The sequence below is a fragment of the Saccopteryx bilineata genome, chromosome 1, assembly GCF_036850765.1.
Source record: "Saccopteryx bilineata isolate mSacBil1 chromosome 1, mSacBil1_pri_phased_curated, whole genome shotgun sequence".
Lineage (NCBI taxonomy): Eukaryota > Metazoa > Chordata > Mammalia > Chiroptera > Emballonuridae > Saccopteryx > Saccopteryx bilineata.
Genome location: NC_089490.1, coordinates 160,318,782 through 160,339,364, shown reverse-complemented (window position 1 = coordinate 160,339,364; position 20,583 = coordinate 160,318,782). Strand labels below are relative to the sequence as shown.

The 20,583-nt window shown below is 40.1% G+C and overlaps 1 protein-coding gene across 2 annotated transcripts in view; it reads left to right on the top strand.

Moving 5' to 3' along the window:
• Window positions 1-20,583, top strand: part of KIF13B (kinesin family member 13B) — a 244,088-nt gene that overhangs the window by 193,209 nt on the left and 30,296 nt on the right. For both annotated transcript variants that reach the window (XM_066278635.1, XM_066278644.1), the window contains 2 exons: window positions 4,351-4,462; window positions 12,983-13,116. In XM_066278635.1, the coding sequence (XP_066134732.1) occupies window positions 4,351-4,462; window positions 12,983-13,116 (246 nt within the window). The remainder of the gene's footprint in view (window positions 1-4,350; window positions 4,463-12,982; window positions 13,117-20,583) is intronic.

The following is a 20,583-nucleotide window of genomic DNA, read 5'->3' as shown; positions in this document are numbered from 1 at the left end:
TGAGTGGGATCAGGGCACAGCCACAGAGCAGGCTCAGGTCTCCCTGTCTCCTGGTTTTCAGTTATTATCCTGGCAAAGACCCATCATTTGGGAGCAGAGCGACATTAAAAGTTGGGGCAGGGAGGCAGGATCAGAGAGTGTCATAGGATTAGGGCCCTCAGGGAGGTGAGGGGAAGTGGTAGGGATACTGAAAACAACCTCAGTTTGACCTGTAATTCTGAATTCAGCCAGTCAGATTTTGCGTTCCCTTATTTATTGATCCTTGCTCCATATTAAAATTGCAATTGTTCTTACTGAGCTCTGTCAAAATTAAATTCTGTTAAAAACTTCCAACTTTTAAATTCACCTTAGGGCTTAAAAGAAATCACTCTTAATAAGCTTTTCAATTAAAAATATAAAATATTTCTAATTGCAGTGATGTTGCTGCTTACCATTACTGGATATTTCATCATGATTGTAAGGCAATTTTTTAATAGATCAAATTAAAATTAGCAAACTTTTTATGACCAGCTTTCCGAGATGGACACATACTTAGGTGCAGAATTAATTTCAGCAGATTGTTTTTTCATCTAAAAATCAGCTGTGCACCTGACCAGGCAGTGGCGCAATGGATAGAGCATCAGACTGGAATGTGGAGGACCCAGGTTCGAGACCCTGAGGTCGCCAGTTTGAGCGCGGGCTCATCTGGTTTGAGCAAAGCTCACCAGCTTGGACCCAAAGTCGCTGGCTCGAATAAGGGGTTACTCAGTCTGCTGAAGGCCCACGGTCGAGGCACATATGAGAAAGCAATCAATGAACAACTAAGGTATTGCAACGAAAAACTGATGATTGATGCTTCTCATCTCTCTCCGTTCCTGTCTGTCTGTCCCTATCTATCCATCTCTCTGACTCTCTCTGTCTCTGTAAAAAAAAAATTTTTTTAATTAAAAATAAATAAATAAATAAAAATCGGCTGTGCATTAACATATTTGCAATGTAAGGAACATTGTCAACATAAAAATATCAGTATTTCTAAAACCATCTAGATGGAATTAAATTTTTTTATAAGTTAGTAAGATAGTGTGTTTGTCATCTTCTGATTGGAGTTTTTGATGCAATTAAAAGCAGCCAGGCCCTGGCCAGATAGCTCAGTTGGTTAGAGCATTGTCTTGAAGTGCAGAGGTTGCCAGTTCAATCCCAGTCAGGGTACATACAGGAACAGATGTTCCCATCTCTGTCCTGCTCTCTCCCTTCCTCTCTCTAAAATCAATAAAATAAACATCAAACAAACAAACAAAAAAACCAGCCAGAAGCTTAAATGAGTATCCAGTTAACAAAACTGAATTGTGTATTATTTTGGCCACATTCCCTTCCCGAAAACTGTTGTTCATTCATTAGTTGGTTGGTTGGAAAAGGTTGACGCCAGATGTGAGGCTCTTCTTTAGTTGCGTTAGAAGTTACCTTTGGTTCTGGCATGTCACTTCTCTTTAATTACCTCTTTGTTACTTTCCTGATGAAAAACAGACATCTTTACAGAAAACCTAAAGAATCTCTGTCTCTCAGGAGAGCCGTAACAGGAAAACTGGGTGTACATGGACCAAACCACGTTCTGAAAGCAGCTGAGAGACTCCTTTGTTTTTCCCTGTTCAAAATTGCCGTTAAGCATGGTGCTAGATACAAACAATGGCTGTCAAATAGGGCTTTGTGTCCTTGAATTCAGCCTAGGAGCACAAATAATTCCTCACATATACGAAGCTAGTGCATGGATCCAGGATAACCCAGAGTTTTCTCTCTTGTCCTCTCCTAATTTTAGGCTGATTCTGAAGTTTGATAGACAGGCAGGCAGATTGTTAGAAACAGATCACAGATGTATCTTTTTAGATTCAGGGTAGTGGGGTGGAGATTACTACAGTAGAAATTTAAAAAACAACAACAACAACCAAACACCATACTTTTTTACTTTGGGAACTGAGTTTATAAGAGAAAGTAGTCCAGTGGTCCATTGTCTGGCCAGGTGCTTTTTATTCATTGTCCTGAGTTCATCTCCCTCTAAAGCACCTTTACCTGGGATACTTTCCCCTGAGCCCCAACATTTCAGTAAAGGGAAAACTGATTCTAGAACAACCAAGCACATACAATTTATTGGCAACACAAATTGCCTTGTGCCCGATGGGCAGTGTGTAGAGCTAGATCCTGAATCATGGGTTTCTTTTCGGGCAGAAGCGTGGGACATCCTGCAGGAGAAAAACAGTGCAGTGAGCGATGTCAGCGGAGTGTTCCCCAGAGCTCTGTGGGTGTCAGAGAGGAGGGAGGAGACTTTACCCAGTTTATCATCCAGATTTGTTGTTCCCTCCGAAGCAGAGCTCCTATCCAGGGTGATCTGAGATGCCCTGTGTCCTTGTGTCTAGTCCGCAAGAGTTGGGAACAGTTAGCATTTGGGACTCCTCAAGGTTAAGATGAAGGTTAAGGTAGATGGATGAAGTGAAACGTGTCTCCGTTTTTCATTATCCGATAGGGCTAGCAATGTGGCTAAGGCGGTATTAATTAAGGTACTGTGCATCCTTTCAAGTGTTCTCACTTGAGATAGTTGAATATATGAGACAGTAAGAGTTATTGCTTTCATTCTGATTTGGTAGTAACATTGTGTGGGAGTGCCAACTGGGAAAAATTACTCGGGAAGCTAGCAGAGCCCCGAGAGTGCCTCGGGGAAGAGGTGACACCTGCATTATTTGTCATTGGACTATTATACACCAAACAACTGAGGTGCTGACTTCAAATCAGCTACTTAGTTTTCCTAAGGGATAGAGTGCCACTCTGTCAGCTGCCAAACTGGGCAGAAAAACCCAAAATATGAAAATAAATTTATTCTCCAATTAAGTAAGTTGTCTTCAAAATAACCTTGCATGAGCTGAACACTGTAAACAAAGCATGAGGCTTCTTTCCTCTGTGAAGCTCCAAAGAGTATTGACCTTCATGTTCAGCCAACTGATTGTAATGTCCCCGAATACACAGAGCTGTCGCTTCCCAGACAGATAATTAAATTTAAATGCAAAAAACATTAATGAAACATTAAAGTATGTAAATCAGTGTGTGATTCATAGTAACACAAATGCTGCTGCAGAACTCATGGTTTCCCGAATTGCTCCTCACATCTATTTTGTTTCCTTCCTAATGCTAAGCATTATACCATTTTTTAAAGTATCAAGTGCTGAGAGAGTTCCTAGGGAAAAGTGTTCTCTAGGGTAAACAGGATCCAGATCACTTAGGGCTTATTGATTTTATGATCAGTGCTTAGGTTGCTGCTAAAAGCAGATAGGTTTCCAATACAGAGCTGAAACCTAAGGTCTTTCCACCCCAATCCATCTTCAGAGGCAGCGAAGAACTCACTCTGCAGGTGATCACTAATGAAAACGCAGCTTAATCGTTAGGGCCGCTCATCTGTGAGATACTAGCCTAAATGAATATAAAATACCATTATTTAACTCTAGAGAAATAGAAGTCAGAGTGATTATCAGAGGGTCAGAAGGGAACTTAAAGCACTTAAAAGATTTGTATGTCATCTCTATTACTGGTTTTTGTACTTGTAATATTTGGTTGGGGTTTATTTGTTTCCTAGATGGCACTGATGTAAAAAGTGCTTTGATGATAACACCATTGTTATGGCTCACCACAAGTTTTAGAATGGTGAATTAATGCATTGCCTGGTTGGCATTTTTCTGGTGTCAGGTGAAATCTCTGTAATGGAATTTATAAAATAAGCTGAGAGTACAATAAAACTTGTTAAGTCAGAGACATCCAGTTTGGGAACCTGTGATTACTTGATTTGGGCTTAACTAGAGCTTATCTTTTTAATGTCTATTTAAAATGAGACATGTGGCAGTACACTGTTCTAGAATTTTTACTTTCATGAACGATATGTGAATGGATGAGAAGATGCACGCCTGGAGAGGAGGCCTCCACTAGAATTGCTCTGGGTTTCAGTCGGCATCTGCAGTGAAAAAGGGGACCCTGGGGCAGAAGAGCAGGAAGCAGAACATAAGGGCAGATTTCAGAAGGAGGCGTGTTTGTGGGAAGCACCATGCTGCAGTAGGAAGACTGTTAGGATGGAACTGAGGAGGCTACATAGTCAGCAGTAAGCTGGAGGGAAATCGGAATGTGAGCTGTCACTGTTACTAAGGGAATTACACTATCTAAAGAAGGTGAAAGTACAAGAGGAAAAGTACTTACTATCCCAAATTGATCATGTCCTTTCAAAGAAATAAGTTTTAACAATGTGTAACAGGTTTTATTTGTTAACTATGTTTAGGTGTGTTTTGTTGTTGTTGTTAAATGATTTATTTGAATCAAAATTACTGATTTTATCATTAACAGGGCCGATGGGAAAGTCAACAGGATGTATCACAGATCGCAGTTTCCAGGGGAGCAGCTCCAGTTGCCCCCTCAGTCCAGGGTTGTCCCCCAAATAACCATTCCCCTGATCCAGGTAAGTTATATTTTTGTTTGTCAACCCCTGTCGTGAAATTTGAGCAGCTTTCAGGAGTAGTTTAAATCAGGAATTCCTATCAGGTAACCACTGTCCTACTCATTCATACCCACCTGGATTTTTTTTTCCTTTGTTGAATTACATTGATTTGTTTTGTTTTTTAAGATTTTATTTATTGATTTTAGAGAGAGGAGATAGAGAGAGGAAAAGGATGAGGGGTAGGTAGGAACAAGAAGCATCACCTTGCTTCTTTCCTGTATGTTCCTTGACCGGGCAAGCACAGGGTCTTGGACCGGTGACCTCAGCATTCCAGGTTGACGCTTTATCCACTGCGCCACCACAGGTCAGGCACATTGATGTTTTGAATGTTGAATTTGTCTTGTGTTCCTGTGATAAATACCCCTTGAGCATGATGTGTTAGCTTTTATATTTGCTTGATTTCTTTTGCTAACATTTTAAGGCCCTGGTTGGTTAGCTCAGTGGTAGAGCATTGGCCCAGTGTGTGGAAGTCCTGAGGTTGATTCCTGGTCAGGGCACACAGGAGAAGTAAGCATCTGCTTCTCCACCCCATCGTCTCCCTCTTTCACTCTCTCTTTCTCTCCCTCCCTCCCTCAGCCATGGCTCAAATCGTTCATGCAAGTTGGCCCCCGTTGCAATAGCTCCAAGATCTCATGTCAGGAGAGCCAAGCAACGGAGCAGCGGCCCCAAATATGCAGAACATCCCCTGGTAGAAGGCTTGCCAGGTGGATCCCAGTCGGGGCTCAGGCTCATGCAGGAGTCTGTCCCTCTTCTTCCCCAGCTCACTTAAGTTAAAAAAAAAAAAAAGGATTTTTGTGTATATGTTCTTTGGTGAATATCTGTCAGAAATTTTCTCAGTATAATAATTCTTTGTTAGGTTTTGGTATCATGATTATGTTGGCCTCATAAAAAAAACTTGGGAATTATTTTTCTAAAAAATTTTTGTAAGCTTGGTATTGCTTCTTCCTTAAATGTTGACAGGATTCACCAGTGACATTCTGGGCCTGTAATTTTCTCTGTGGGAAGAAATGAAATTATGACTTCAGCTTCTTTAATATAGGATTATTTAACTTTTTGTTATTTCCTTATGAGTCAGTTTTCATAAATTATGTTTTTCAGGGATTTTTCTATTTCATCTAAATTATTAAATTTATGTTAATAAGTGTTACAAGGGTTTGCTTATTGCCCCTTAAATGTTTACAAGATCTGTGGTTCTTTTTTTTTTAATTCTCATATAGATAATTTTTGTTTTCTTTTTGTTTTTCTAGAATATTTTTGAGACAGGTTTACCAGTTTTCATAGTCTTCTCACAGAGCCAACATTTGGCTTTATTTTGTTTCATTGATTTCTATTATTTCTCATTTCACAAATTTTGGCATGCTGTGCTCTCATTATTAGTATATTCAACATGTTTTCTGATTTCTTCGGATTTGTTTTAGGAGCCATGGATTATTGAGCATGTTCATCCATTTTCATATATCTGGTGGAGTCTTCTTATTGATTTCTTATTTAATTTCATTATAATTAGAGAATAGACTCTTTAATATTTCAGTCTTTTGAAATTTTTTGAGACTGTTCTTTCTGTCTTCTTGAATATTCTGTTTCTACTTAAAAAGAATGTCTATTCTGTGTTGGGCCATCATGTTCTGGATATATCCGTTAGGTCAAAGTGGTTGATAATCTCAAATCTTTGTCCTTACTGATTTTTTTTATTTGTTCTATCAATCACTAAGAGAAGGCATTGCATATCCAAGTATAATTGTGAAAATTATCTATTTTTTTCATTAATTATATCAACTTTTTCATCATTCACTTAGAAAATCTGTTATTAGTTATATACACATTAAGGCTCGTTTCTTTTCCTGAAGAAGTGATATTTCTCATTATGAAATGTCCCTTTTATATCTCTAGTAATAGTTACTTTGAAATATGCCTTGCTTAATTTTAATATAGCCACATCAACTTCCTTTTGCTTATTGTTTTCATGGTGTACTTTTCTTAGTCTTTAAATGTTTAGCCTATATCTATCTTTCTTTCTTTCTTTCTTTCTTTCTTTCTTTCTTTCTTTCTTTCTTTCTTTCTTTCTTTCTTCTTTCTTTTGACAGAGAGAGAGGCAAAGAGAGGGACAGATAGGGATAGACAGGAAGGGAAAGAGATGAGAAGCATCAATTCTTTGTTGTGGCACCTTCGTTGTTAATTGATTGCTTTTTCATATGAGCCTTGACCAGGGGGCTTCAGCAAAGCCAGTGATCCCTTGCTCAAGCCAGCAACCTTGAATTCAAGCCAGCCACCTTTGGGCTCAAGCCAGTGACCATGGGGTTATGTCTATGATCCCACGCGCAAGCCAGTGATCCTATGCTCAAGCTGGTGAGCCCTCGCTCAAGCTGGATGAGCCTGTGCTCAGGTTGGTGACCTCAGGGTTTCAAATCTGGGTCCTCTGTGTCGCAGTCCAGTGCTCTATCCACTGCGCCACTGCCTGGTCAGGCTAACCTATATTTGTCTTGAAATTGAAAGTGATCATATTGTAGACAACATGTAGTTAGGGCTACCTTTTGTTTTAAATCTAGTTTGATGATTTCTGGTTATTAATTGGTATGTTTATTTTTTACATCCAATATTATTATTATGTATGCCATGTTCCTATTGATTTCTTTTCTTTTTTTTTTGTATTTTTCTGAAGTTGGAAACGGGGAGGCAGTCAGACAGGCTCCCGCATGCACCCAACTGGGATCCACCCAGCATGCCCACCAGGGGGCGATGCTCTGCTCCTCTGGGGCCTTGCTCTGTTGCAATCAGAGCCATTCTAGCGCCTAAGGCAGAGGCCACAGAGCCATCCTCAGCACCCGGGCCAACTTTGCTCCAGTGGAGCCTTGGCTGCGGGAGGGGAAGAGAGATACAGAGAGGAAGGAGAGGGGGAGGGGTGGAGAAGCAGATGGGCTCTTCTCCTGTGTGCCCTGGCTGGGAATCAAACCTGGGACTTCTGCACGCCAGGCCAATGCTCTACCACTGAGCCAACCGGCCAGGGCCCTATTGATTTCTATTTGGCCTATTTTTTTTTCACTGTGAATTCCTATTTTGCCTTCTTTTGGTTTATATGAAAAATATATTTTAGACTATCATATATCTAACCATTATGCTTTACACCTAAAACTAATACAAAATAATATTGAATGTAAATTATAAATAATTACAAAATTAAATAAGAAAAAAGAAACCCAGTGGGGAAGGATGGAGAATAGTACCGGATCTCATAGCTACAAATAAGAAACTTGTTCCCAAGAATAAAAAGAAGAAAGAAAAGAAAAATTGGCCTGACCAGGCATTGGCACAGTGGATAGAGCATCAGCCTGGGATGCTGAAGACCCAGGTTCGAAACCCCAAGGTCACTGGCTTGAACGCGGGCTCATCTGGCTTGAATACAGGCTAGACAGCTTGAGCATGGGGTCACTGGCTTGAGTGCGTGATCATAGACGTGACCCCATGGTCACTGGCTTGAAGCTCAAAGTCACTGGCTATAGCAAGGGGTCACTGACCCAACTGAAGCCCCCCCTCCAACAAAGCACATGAGAAAGTAATCTATGAACAACTAAAGTGCTACAACTATGAGTTGATGCTTCCTGTCTCTCTCCTTTCCTGTTTATCTGTCCCTGCTGGTCCCTCTGTCTCTCTTTCTCTTGCCCCTACCCCCCAAAAAAAAAATTTTCTCTCCTCTTTTGGGTTTGCCTGTATGTGTTTATTTACTTAGTAAAGTGTTTGCTCAAAGACCCTAGTGTGCATCCTTAATGTATTACAGTCTATGAATTTCTGTCAGTTCCCACTGTACAAATATAAGAGCCTTGCAGCAATGTAGTTTCATCTACCTATTCCTACCCTCTCTTATTTTATATAAATATTATTGTTGTTATATCTTTTACTTTTACAGATGTTATGGGCCCATTTTACAATGTTACTTCTTTTGTTTTAAAATAACCACTTTTAAGGAACTTAAGAGACTATAGAAAATCTTTTATATTTTTTCTTTATATTTATTATTTCTGGCATTATCCAGCCCTTCCTGAAGATCTTGTATTCATATGGTATCATTTCTCTTTAGCCCAAGGAATATCCTCTGTTATTTCCTGCTGTGTAGTCCTTGTGGAGAAGAATGCTCTCCCTTTTTGAGAATATCTTTATTTCACCTTTTTTTTTAAGGATATATTCTGTAGATAATTTTGACTTGATAGTTTATTTCTTTTAGTACTTCAGATATTCTAAATTACCTTTTAGACTCCTTTTCTGATGAGAATTCAGCCATCATTTCTGTTACTTTCCACTACATGTAATGTCTTTGCTTTCTTTATTTCCTTTCAAAATTCTTTCTCTCTCTCTTTAGCAGTTAGACAATGATGTGCTTAAGTGTAGTTTTTTAGTATTTCTTTTGCTTGGGTTTCACTGATATTTTTAGATCTGTAAGTTGAGTTTTTCAACAAATTTGGGAAATGTTCAGCTATTAGTTCATTAAAATTTCCCCTTTGTTCTTTTCTCTCTAATCCTTCTGGAAATCTGGATGGCTTAATATTGCCCACATCACAGAAGCTCTAATTCTTTTTAATTTTTAATTTTAATCTTTTTATCTTATTCTTGTTCTTCTAGTTGGATACTTTTTTTTTTTGCCATTACCAGTCTTCTGCTAAGCACATGCAGGGAAATTTTTATTTCAGTTGTTATTATTTTCAGTTCTAGAATTTCCACTTGCTTCTTTTTTGTAATAGTTTTATTTTCTCTACTGATTTTTCCCTATCTGTGCATTTGTTAAGACCAAATACTTCTTTACATCTTGAACCTGTATATAAAGTTTCTTTAAAGTGTTTATATGCTAGACCCTTACTGGTTGGTTCAGTGGTAGAGTGTTGGCCTGGCATGTGGATGCCCCAGGTTTGATTCCCAGTCAGGGCCCACAGAAGATCTGAACCCCTCCCCTCCTTCCTTCTCTCTTCTCTTCCCATAGCCATGGCTCGATTGGTTTGAATGCATCAGCCCTGGGCACTAAGGATAGCTTACTGGAGCCTCCATCCACCTCAGGTGCTAAAAATAGCTCAAATGCGTGCATGTACCCAGATGGGCAGAGCATTGGCCCCAGATAGGAGTTGCCGTGTGGATCCTGGTCAGGGTGCAAGTGGGAATCTGTCTCTCTATCTCCCCTCCTCTAACTTGAAAAAGAAGAAGAAAAAAATTTTGTATGCTAATTGTGGCATCTGGACCATCTCTTGTTCTATTTTATTGACTGCATTTATCTTGACTATGGATTAGAGTTCTGACAAATGTGTTTACCCATTTAACTTACACCCCAGTCAAAATATAGAAGATTTGTGTGACTTCAGTTATTTCCCCCTGGTCAGCCAATTGAATTTATTGTAATGTAATTTTTCATTAGTTCTATTTATGGGCATTTGGTTTGTTTCCAGTTTTTGGCTACTATAAATATAGCTTGTTCTTGTAGAAGTTGTTTTGTGAACATTTCTCTCAAGTAAATACCTAGGAGTGAAACTGATGGGTCACAGAGTACTACCTTGTTTTAAAATTCTGTGAATACAGTTTTTTAGATACAGAGTGGGGCAAAAGTAAGTTTACCATTGTGAGTACTCAAGACACAGAGTTTATTCTTATATTATTATTTTTAAATTATCTTATTTTTTCATACAAACAACTGTAAGCCTACTGTTGCCCCACCCTGTGTGAATGTATATGTGTGTGTGTATAATCAATGCTATTTATTTTTTTTATTTTTTTACAGAGACAGAGTCAGAGAGAGGGATAGACAGGGACAGACAAACAGGAACAGAGAGAGATGAGAAGCATCAATCATCAGTTTTTTGTTGTTGTTGCGACACCTTAGTTGTTCATCGATTGCCCTCCCACATGTGCCTTGACCGTGGGGCCACAGCAGACTGAGTAACCCCTTGCTCAAGCCAGTGACCTTGGGTCCAAGCTGGTGAGCTTTGCTCAAACCAGATGAGCCCGCAGTCAAGCCGGCGACCTCGGGGTCCCGAACCTGGGTCCTCCGCATCCCAGTCCAACGCTTTATCCACTGCGCCACCGCCTGGTCAGGCTAATCAATGCTATTTGATTTACATATTTACCACTTTGCTTTGATCATTATTGCTTATTGTACCTCACTCTGTTTTTCTGAGTGTGGTTTCTTTTTTAGTCAGTTATACCTATCATTAGTGCTTTTAGCAATCATTTTTAGTGACAAACTCTTTATTTCTTTTATATATCATTATTAAAGTTTTTATTTTGCTCTCACTATGGGAAACACCTGGCATACAAAGTACAAAGAGTACCATGATGTGGCCCCTGAAGTATGCCCTCCTGATTTCATAGTGATCAGCTCCTCACTAGCCATCTTTATCTGTACACTCACTGCTTCTCCACACCCTCTCATGGCTGTTTTGAAGCAAATCCCAGAGGTTATTTTGTCTGTAAATATTTGCACATGTGTCTCTAAAGCAATACCCATAATAATATTTTACCCCTAAAAAAATTAAAAGTAATTTTTAAATATTATCAAACATCTTGTTAATACTCAGATTTCCTGGTTTGGATCAAAATATCTTTTATGTATTTTGAATGCAAATCCAAGTGAGGTTCATACATGTGATTGGGTGGTATGTATAAGTCTGTCTAATCTGTGTGCTCCTCTCCATCTTTATCCTCCATTGCACTATATTTGTTGAAGAAACCAGGTTTTGTACAGTAGTCTGTACATTATTTTTGCTAGTTACATCCCTATGAGGGACATGATTCTCTGCCCCTGGTATTTTCTGTAAATTGGTAGCTGATCAGATTCAGGAAAAGTTAAGGGAAGGAAGGGAGGAGAAATGAATGGATAGTTTGCATAACTTTCCTCAGGAGACAGCATGTCTGTCTCTCTTTTTGTGATAGATGCAGCTTTGGGGGACAATTGACTAGATATTTATTTATTTAGGGGTCATCCTCACTTTAGAATGTTAGTTTAACTGCATATGGAACTCTAGATTGTCTATATACTTTTTTTCTTAGCATTTAGATAATGATATCTTCTGGCTCTATTTATCTTAAACTTATTTTCTGTCTGTTCCTTTTTTTCTGTTTGTTTTTCTCCTCCCTATTTTTGCCTTCTTGAAAAATCATTTACCTTTTTTTTAAACTCTGTTTTAGTGTATTTCTTGACATTATAACTATTTCTTTGCTTAATTTTTTTAGTGATTGATCTCAGGATCACAAAAGTTCCTTACCTTTTCATAGATTACTTGGAGTTGATATTATACCACTTTATGTATAAGTCCATGTACCAACTGTACTGCCATTGAACTTGGGGTCATTTCTGGGGTCAACATGAAGTAGCAATTGGGGGCAGTGAGGCAGTCTCTTCAGGCAGTATCCCGTACAAATGCCTCAAGTCATTTTGCTTTAAAAAAAAATGTGTTATGAGGATACAGTGTTTTATCATTTATGACTTGGATTAGATTTTTCTAAAAATTTAGTTTCATTCACTAAGGGGAAATAAATTTTACAATGTAGGCATTATCTGCACATTTGACCCCAACCTTCAGTAATTAAGGACAAGTGAAAGCATGGCTGGTTCAGGGCATCTGTTCTTCTCTAGTAAAAACAGCTAAAACACTACTGAATGGTCAGTTTCATCATTTTCATGCAGTAAATAGCATGAAAAATTAAAGTTGAATAAGACATAGATCCTTACTTCAAAGAGTTTAAAGTGTAAATGGAGTGCTACACAGTGTGTGCCATCAGCTATGTAATTTTAAAATACAAAACCCCCCTGGCCGGTTGGCTCAGCGGTGGAGCGTTGGCCCAGTGTGCAGAAGTCCTGGGTTCAATTCCCGGCCAGGGCACACAGGAGAGGTGCCCATCTGCTTCTCTACTCCCCCCCCCTCTCCTTCCTCTCTGTCTTTCTCATCCCCTCCCGCAACCAAAGCTTGTTGGAGCAAAGTTGGCCAATGTGCTGAGGACGGCTCCATGGCCTCTGCCTCAGGCACTAGAATGGCTCTGGTTGCAACAGAGCAACACCCCAGATGGGCAGAGCATCGCCCCCGGATGGATCCTGGTCAGGTGCATGCGGGAATCTGTCTGACTGCCTCCCTGCTTCTAACTTCAGAAAAGTACAAATAAAATAAAATTTAAAAAATACAAAACCTCATTTTATTCTAGGGCAGAAGTTAGAACTTGAACCAGTTAGGATAATCTTGGGATTGGATTACCCTTTACATACTAACAGCAACACTGGAGGCTAAAACATTTTAGAAGCACCTTGGTTGCTGCTATTTAATTGGAAAAGGAAACCCCAATGTGTTTGAGGGTAGCTATGATAATACTGTTTTTTAATATTAACTTTAAAGGGTACCTTTTTAAATTTATATTGTCAGGTTAGCTTACAAATGATATTTGTCAAATTTATAATAACAGAAATATCTGTGTTAATTGTTTTTGCCTTATCTCTTTTCTTTTCAATATTTTTGACAGGACTTAGTAGCCTAGCGGCCTCCTACTTAAATCCAGTAAAATCCTTTGTGCCACAGATGCCAAAGCTCCTGAAGTCTCTCTTCCCTGTTCGCGACGAGAAAAGGGGCAAACAGGCGTCTCCCCTTGGCCATCAGGTAAAACGTCACAAAAACATCGGTGAACATGTTTTCTAACAAGCAAGGCTTCGGCCAGAACGGCGCTCTGTGTTGCAGTGAGGCTGGAGGGACAGTGGCAACAGTGGGGGGCGCTGGAACTGGGCTTTTAGTCCTGGGAAGAGCTCGTGATCATTTCTCTTCCCCTCTCTTCAGAGATAACAGAGCTGTTTAAACTTATTGACACTCTCAATCCTTTTTGCTTTTACAAAATGCCAAGTACGCTACTAATGTGATTTATGGTAATATCACTTAGAGCAACAATAGTAAAATTTATGAAGTGCACTTAGTGTTGCCTGTATATTGCCAAACAGAAATGTAATTCTATTTTTAATTCTTGATTTCACTTCTTATTTCAAACAGTTTTCTATCAGCATGTCCTTCCCTTTTAACCTCTTTTTCATCTGCTGTGGTTTACCTGTTCTGTCACTTAAAATGTTAAAAGGGATCATTTGTCTTATTTCCCCTTTTTCTCTAAAACTTAACCCAGGCTTATAATAAGTTTTAGAGAAAATGTTAACGCACTTTCCAAATAATCAGGAAACTGTTCTATGAGACGGTGAATGGGAAACCTATTGGAAATGCAATTTCTAGACTTACATAGATGTGAATTCAGCAGAAAATGATAAATGAGGATTTATTTATACTCATTCAAAAACACATACAGTGCAAGTTCAGTTGTTGAAATAGGTCTTTTGATATCAGCTTCTCCACATTCACTTAAATATTCAAGTTACAGAAATTGCAGGTGAGGCCTTGTCTGAGACCTTAACTATTTAAAAGAATTTTCTAAGTTCATGAATGCATATGCAAGGGTGATGATGTTAGTTTTTTTTAGTCTAGCATTATATAAGCATATACATAAGATTCATGTGCACAATTGGATGAAAAAATTAAACATTGAAATTTTGGAAATGTTTAAACTAAATTTAACTGGAGATATAACAGATGCATGATAGTAATCAAAATGAATCTATAACCATGAGAGCTAAAAGAAATAGCAAGCCTAATACTTGGAGGGGTTGTGGTAGCTAAAAATTATTTTTCCAAGTTTTGTTATTGCACACAGTATTCTCTTCTAAACTACCAAATCATTATTTTGCAAAATGTGATTCATGGACTTTGTCAGAATTTTCATGGTAACCTTTTAAAAAGGTAACTAAAAAATAATAATAATAAAAAAAAAAATAGCCCCGGCCAGTTGGTTCAGCAGTAGAGTGTCAGCTGGCATGTGGAAGTCCTGGGTTCGATTCCCGGTCAGGGCACATAGGAGAGGCAACCATCTGCCTCCCCTCCCCTCCCCTTCTCTCTCTCTCTCTCTCTCTCTCTCTCTCTCTCTCTCTCTCCCTCTCTCTCTCTCTCTCCTCCTCCCGCAGCCCTGATTCAAACCGTTCAAGCAAGTCAGCCCCAGGCACTGAGGATGGCTCCATGGCCTTGCCTCAGGTGATAAAAAGCTCAGTTGCTGAGCAATGGAGCAGTGGCCCATAGGGGGCTTGCTGGGTGGATCCCAGTCTGGGAACATGAGGCAGTCTGTCTGTGTACCCCCCCCCTCACTTATTTAAAAAAAATAGCCTCATCTCAATTCACACCTCACCTGCAGCACCTTATAATCAGCCCGTATAAGCAGCCAAGGTGATTCTTATTCACATTAAAGTTTGATAACCACTGTTTCCATTACTATTTGGTGCAGACAGAGTTACATTAAAGGAAATTGGAATGGCCTTAGAAGTCATTGAATCAGCCTACTCTAGTTATAATTATTTTTAAAGCTACTCTGAGTTTTGTAGCAAGTCAAATGACCTGCTACAATAAGAAATTATTTTCACTGTTTGACAGTAAGTGATTGTTTTCTCTGGAAGAACAGTAATGGGTTAGAAACAGATCTAGTGATTAGAGGATAACTGTAATTTGTAATGTCCGATTTAAGAGCGTTAATCTTGCCATATTTTGAAGATACCTTTGAGCAGTATTTGCTCATTCATTTTACCTTTTTTGAGTATGTATGAGTAAAGGTGTTGTGGAAACTGGTCCGCGGTGCTTATATTTCATAAATAAATGAAATAGACATACAAAACTGGACTTAATAAGAGGCCCAGTAGTGGAGCTAAATGTTCCAACTGGTATGCGAAACACTCACTCTACTGAAGAACCATTTTCCAGGTCACCGGGGAGCCATATCTTCCCTGTACCACCTCTGTCCCCATCTAACTTGACCTTCCATCCACAGCATGCTTGAAATGCTTTCTACCTGTAGGCTTTACTCAGTGCCACAGCGTTTGCCGGCTTTCCTTCTGCAGACTGCTCAGTCCTTGATGGGCTTTCCTGGGGTCCTGTAGTCCATCGAGACACTAATATTCAGGTGCCCCAGCGCTCGGTCCTGAGCCCTCTTTTTCTTCTTCTTCTTTTTCTTGAGACTTGTTTGGAGGTTCTAGCAGGGGAGCGCAGCTACTCATATACCCTTGACCGAAGAATGGTCCTCTCCTCTATTGGGGAAAGTCATCCTCTTTGACTGAACGTGCAGCTTAGGGAGGGGCGCACATGGAGCGGTGAGGGAGGAAGGGGACACCCGCCTAGCCAGCCAGATCAGCCGGATCAACCCTGGCGATCAATGGGATGACAGATGTCGCAGACAGATCACCCTCATATTCTTCTTTTTCTTTTTTAAACCTAATTCTTTGCTTGGGTAATGTCATTCAGTTCTATAGCTTTAACTGCTTATGCGCTGACAGTGCTCACACTCACATCTCCAGCCCAGCCTTTGTCCCTGAGCTCTGGTTTTGTGGCTCTCATTACCCGTTCAGCTTTTCCACTTGGTGTCAGTTAGGCTTGTGTGTTTTACAAGTACAAAACACTACTGTTTGCTCCAGCTCACACACAGAATGCTTACTAAAGCCACGGTTGTCTCAGTGTGTAGCACTGACATCCACCTAGTTGCATACATCTTACAGTAGAGCAGGGGTTGGGAACCTATGGCTCGCGAGCCAGATGTGGCCCTTTTGATGGCTGCGTCTGGCTCGCAGACAAATCTTTAATAAAAAATAATAATAACGCCTGACCAGGCGGTGGCACAGTGGATGGAGCGTCGGACTGGGATGTGGAAGACCCGGGTTTAAGACCCTGAGGTCTCCAACTTGAGCGCAGGATCATCTAGTTGGAGCAAAAGCTCACTGGCTTGAGCCTAAGGTCGCTGGCTCGAGCAAGGGGTTACTCGGTCTGCTGAAGGCCCGTGGTCAGGGCATATGTGAGAAAGCAATCAGTGAACAGCTAAGGTGTTGCGGCATGCAACGAAAAACTGATGATTGATGCTTCTCATCTCTTTGTTCCTGTCTATCTGTCCCTGTCTATCCCTCTCTCTGACTCACTGTCTCTATAAAAATAAAAATAAAAAATAGAGAAACAGGGAAAATAAAAATACACGTTAACCATATTTAAAAAATAATAATAATAATAACATTAAAAATATAAAACATTCTCGGCCCTGGCCGGTTGGCTCAGTGGTGGAGCGTCGGCCTGGCGTGCAGAAGTCCCGGGTTTGATTCCCGGCCAGGGCACACAGGAGAAGCGCCCATCTGCTTCTCCACCCCTCCCCCTTTCCTTCCTCTCTGTCTCTCTCTTCCCCTCCCGCAGCCAAGGCTCCATTGGAGCAAAGATGGCCCGGGCGCTGGGGATGGCTCCTTGGCCTCTGCCCCAGGCGCTAGAGTGACTCTGGTCGTGACAGAGCGATGCCCTGGAGGGGCAGAGCATCGCCCCCTGGTAGGCAGAGCGTTGCCCCGTGGTGGGCGTGCCAGGTGGATCCCGGTCAGACGCATGCAGGAGTCTGTCTGACTGTCTCTCCCCATTTCCAGCTTCAGAGAAATACAAAAAATAAAAATAAAAAATAAAAATAAAAATATAAAACATTCTCATGTATTACAATCCATTCATTTCCTGCTGCTCATGTTCATGGTTGCGGGTGGCTGGAGCCAATCACAGCTGTCCTCCGGGACAACACCAAATTTTTATTGGATAATGTGTACGTACATGGGTCGTTGTATGGCTCTCATGGAATACATTTTAAAATATGTGGCGTTCATGGCTCTCTCAGCCAAAAAGGTTCCCGACCCCTGCAACAGAGCATCAGGAGGCTTGTGTAGGTGCCACCTCCACCCAGGCACTTCTGACCATCTCCGTTTCCCGCCACTCCTCCGTGCCACTACCTCTCTTCACTGTTGCGCAGTGTCCCGGGTGGTCTGTCTGACACTGTTTTTGCCTCACAACAAGGAAGCTAGAGTGACCTTCCAAAGCCTTACATTAGTCCATGGCTTGAACCCTTCCACTGTTTCTCACTGGAACCAAGTAAAATCTAAATTCCTTATGGTGACTGACAGCATCCCATGTGTGTCTGATCTTGACTCTTACTTCCTTTATTCTCTCTTTGTTCACCATACTAAGCCACTTGGCCATTTTTTGGTCTGTTTGTTGTTATTGTTGTTTTTAATCTTAGTAACACATGAAATTTCTTTTGGCCTTCAGAGTTTTTTCTTCCACTTGGACTGCCCTTTCCCAAGTCTTGGCATGGCTTCCAGGTCCCTTGTAGAGTGGTTCACCACTAGAGTGGGCCGAGAAAGGCTACCCGGAGGAAGTGTGTTTGAGTTTAGAGTGGCCTTGACCAACCAAACTAAACGCCAGCCTGCACCACACACAGTGCACTGTCGTACCATACTTCATGTTTTCTGTGGGAGTTATTGTTACATCTCTGTTTACTGATTCTCTTCCCTCTAGAATGTAATCCTTGAGGGCAGAGGCAGAGTGATAACAAAATGTGTATTGGTTAACTGACCACGACATATACACAGATTATATTAGCTAGCTTGTGTACAGCAAGTGTCATACAGTGGTATAAAGGACTATATTTGCAGTTAGAGGTGAGAGAATCGCATCTGAGTGGGGATTTGAGATATCAGAACATATTGATGAACTTTCTTTCCTAGATTGATGTAAGTTCCACTAAAGAACCATCCTATAAGAGGAGAATTTGGCTATTGTTTTGGATTTCATTGATCAGAGATGCTTGTGTTTGTCTCAGTTCATAACTATATCTGCTAAAGCTCTAAAAGGAGTAAATTGTAATTTTAAAAGATAGTATCAATATAGAGGTTTCATTACTTGGGTCACTTTAAATATGCTTTAAGTTGTTACACCTGACTGATGTTTTATCTTTGGGAATACAACACTTTAGTGCCAATGGAATTTCAAATTAGCAGCAACAAGAACAATGCGGTGTTGGCTACTTGAGTGTTCCCCAATTTATTTTACTCAAATGGCATCCTAGTCTTTTGGCAGTCAGATTCAAAACCTAAAAGTTGAGGTTCTTTCTTTTTTATATCTAAGAATGTCTTTATTTTACCCTCATATTTACTTAGTAGTTTGCCTGGCTATAGTATTTTATGGTTGGAAATCATTTCCATCAGATTTCCAGAAGACATTTTTGCATTGTCTCCTAGATTCTAGTATCATGTTGAGAAGTCCATGCCATTTTCATTCTTAAATGTGTGTGTGGAGACCGCCAGCTTGTCCTCTCTAGACGCATTTCAGAGTCTTTCTTTCTTTGATTTTATAACATTTTACAATGATCTCGCTCTTTTGCTTCAGTATGGGCTCTTTCATTATGGATACTCTTACTTTTCAGTTCTAAGACATTTTTTTATTTGTTTTTTCTTTGAGAAGTTCCTTTTCTCCACTTCTCTGTTTTATTTCTGAATGAATGTCTCCTGTAAAAGTAGGATGTAAGATCTCTTGTATATATATATTTTCTGATTTTCTTATTATCTTTTATTTTCTATCTCTACTACTACTTAGCAGATTTCCTCATTAAATTGAGGTTCATACTTTTTTTGATAATCTAGCTTTCCCCTTCTTGTGGAACCTCCAGGTCTTCTAGGGAAAGGTTGACTTATTTCCAACCAACCTCTGAGTTTTCTCTGCTATTACTCAGGAGGAAAAGGGAGAGGCGAAGGAGGCTCTGTGTTCTCTTAGGCACAGTCCGGACTTGACAGCTGTAATCAACTATATCTCATAAGAAATGCTTCATCATTCTTCAGTTGTTTTGCCAGGGTCTTACTTAAAGTGGAGAGCCCAGAAATGATACAGTAATTCCTACGCTTGGAAATAGTGCAACTATTATCTTCCTTTTCTAAATAATGTCCCGCTACCAAAGTAGCATATGATGGCAATCTTTCTTTCTTTTTTTTTAAATTTTATTTATTTATTTATTTTTACAGAGACAGTGAGTCAGAGAGAGGGACAGACAAGGACAGACAGACAGGAACGGAGATGAGAGATGAGAAGCATCAATCATTAGTTTTTCATTGCGTGTTGCAACACCTTAGTTGTTCATTGATTGCTTTTCTTATATGTGCCTTGACCACGGGCCTTCAGCAGACCGAGTAACCCCTTGCTGGAGCCAGTGACCTTGGGCTCAAGCTGGTGGGCTTTTGCTCAAACCAGATGAGCCCGCACTCAAGCTTGGCAACCTCGGGGTCTCGAACCTGGGTCCTCTGCATCCCAGTCTGACGCTCTATCCACTGCGCCACCGCCTGGTCAGGCTTTCTTTCTTTTTTTTAAAAAGACAAGTATTGCTAGTTTATTATGGTTCTGGTCAATTAGCATTACCTTTTTTCTGTTGATTTGTTTAGGTCTTGCCAGTGATTTCTCTTTTACTACTATATTGTTTAATTGATATGTAAAAATACTAAGGAGCTATAGATTCATTTCTAAAATTCTGCATCTTGATTTTGTTTTAACATTTCTAGGCTATTCAGATATTTTAAGTATTTATGTGCATATGTTCTAGTTGTCATCTGCTAACATTTTAGGGCATAGTCTGTGTTTGAGTCATAAACAAAATACTGAGCATTATAGGACGGAAGAGGGAACCCTGGCATGTGCAACTAGAGACCGCTCCTCAGGTCCCCGAATGACCAGTCTTCAGCTCTGCGTGTTCAGTAACTTCCATCTCCAGCCCCATTTCTCTCTCTACCAGAGAGGTTACAGGAAACTTTGTTAAATACATATGAAAGTAAAGGGACATCCTGGCCATGGCCTTTCTATTATTACTAATCTCATTAGCCTAAAACAGAAATTCATGCTGATGAACATTCTAATTTTATTTTTTTAATGGGGCGACATCAATAAATCAGGATACATATATTCAAAGATAACAAGTCCAGGTTATCTTGTCATTCAATTATGTTGCATACCCATCACCCAGAGTCAGATTGTCCTCTGTCACCTTCTATCTAGTTTTCTTTGTGCCCCTCCCCCTCCTCCTTTCCCTCCCCCCCCCCCAACCACCACACTCTTCTCAATGTCTCTTAGTTTCACTTTTATGTCCCAACTACGTATGGAATAATGCAGTTCCTGGTTTTTTCTGATTTACTTATTTCGCTTCGTATCATGTTATCAAGATCC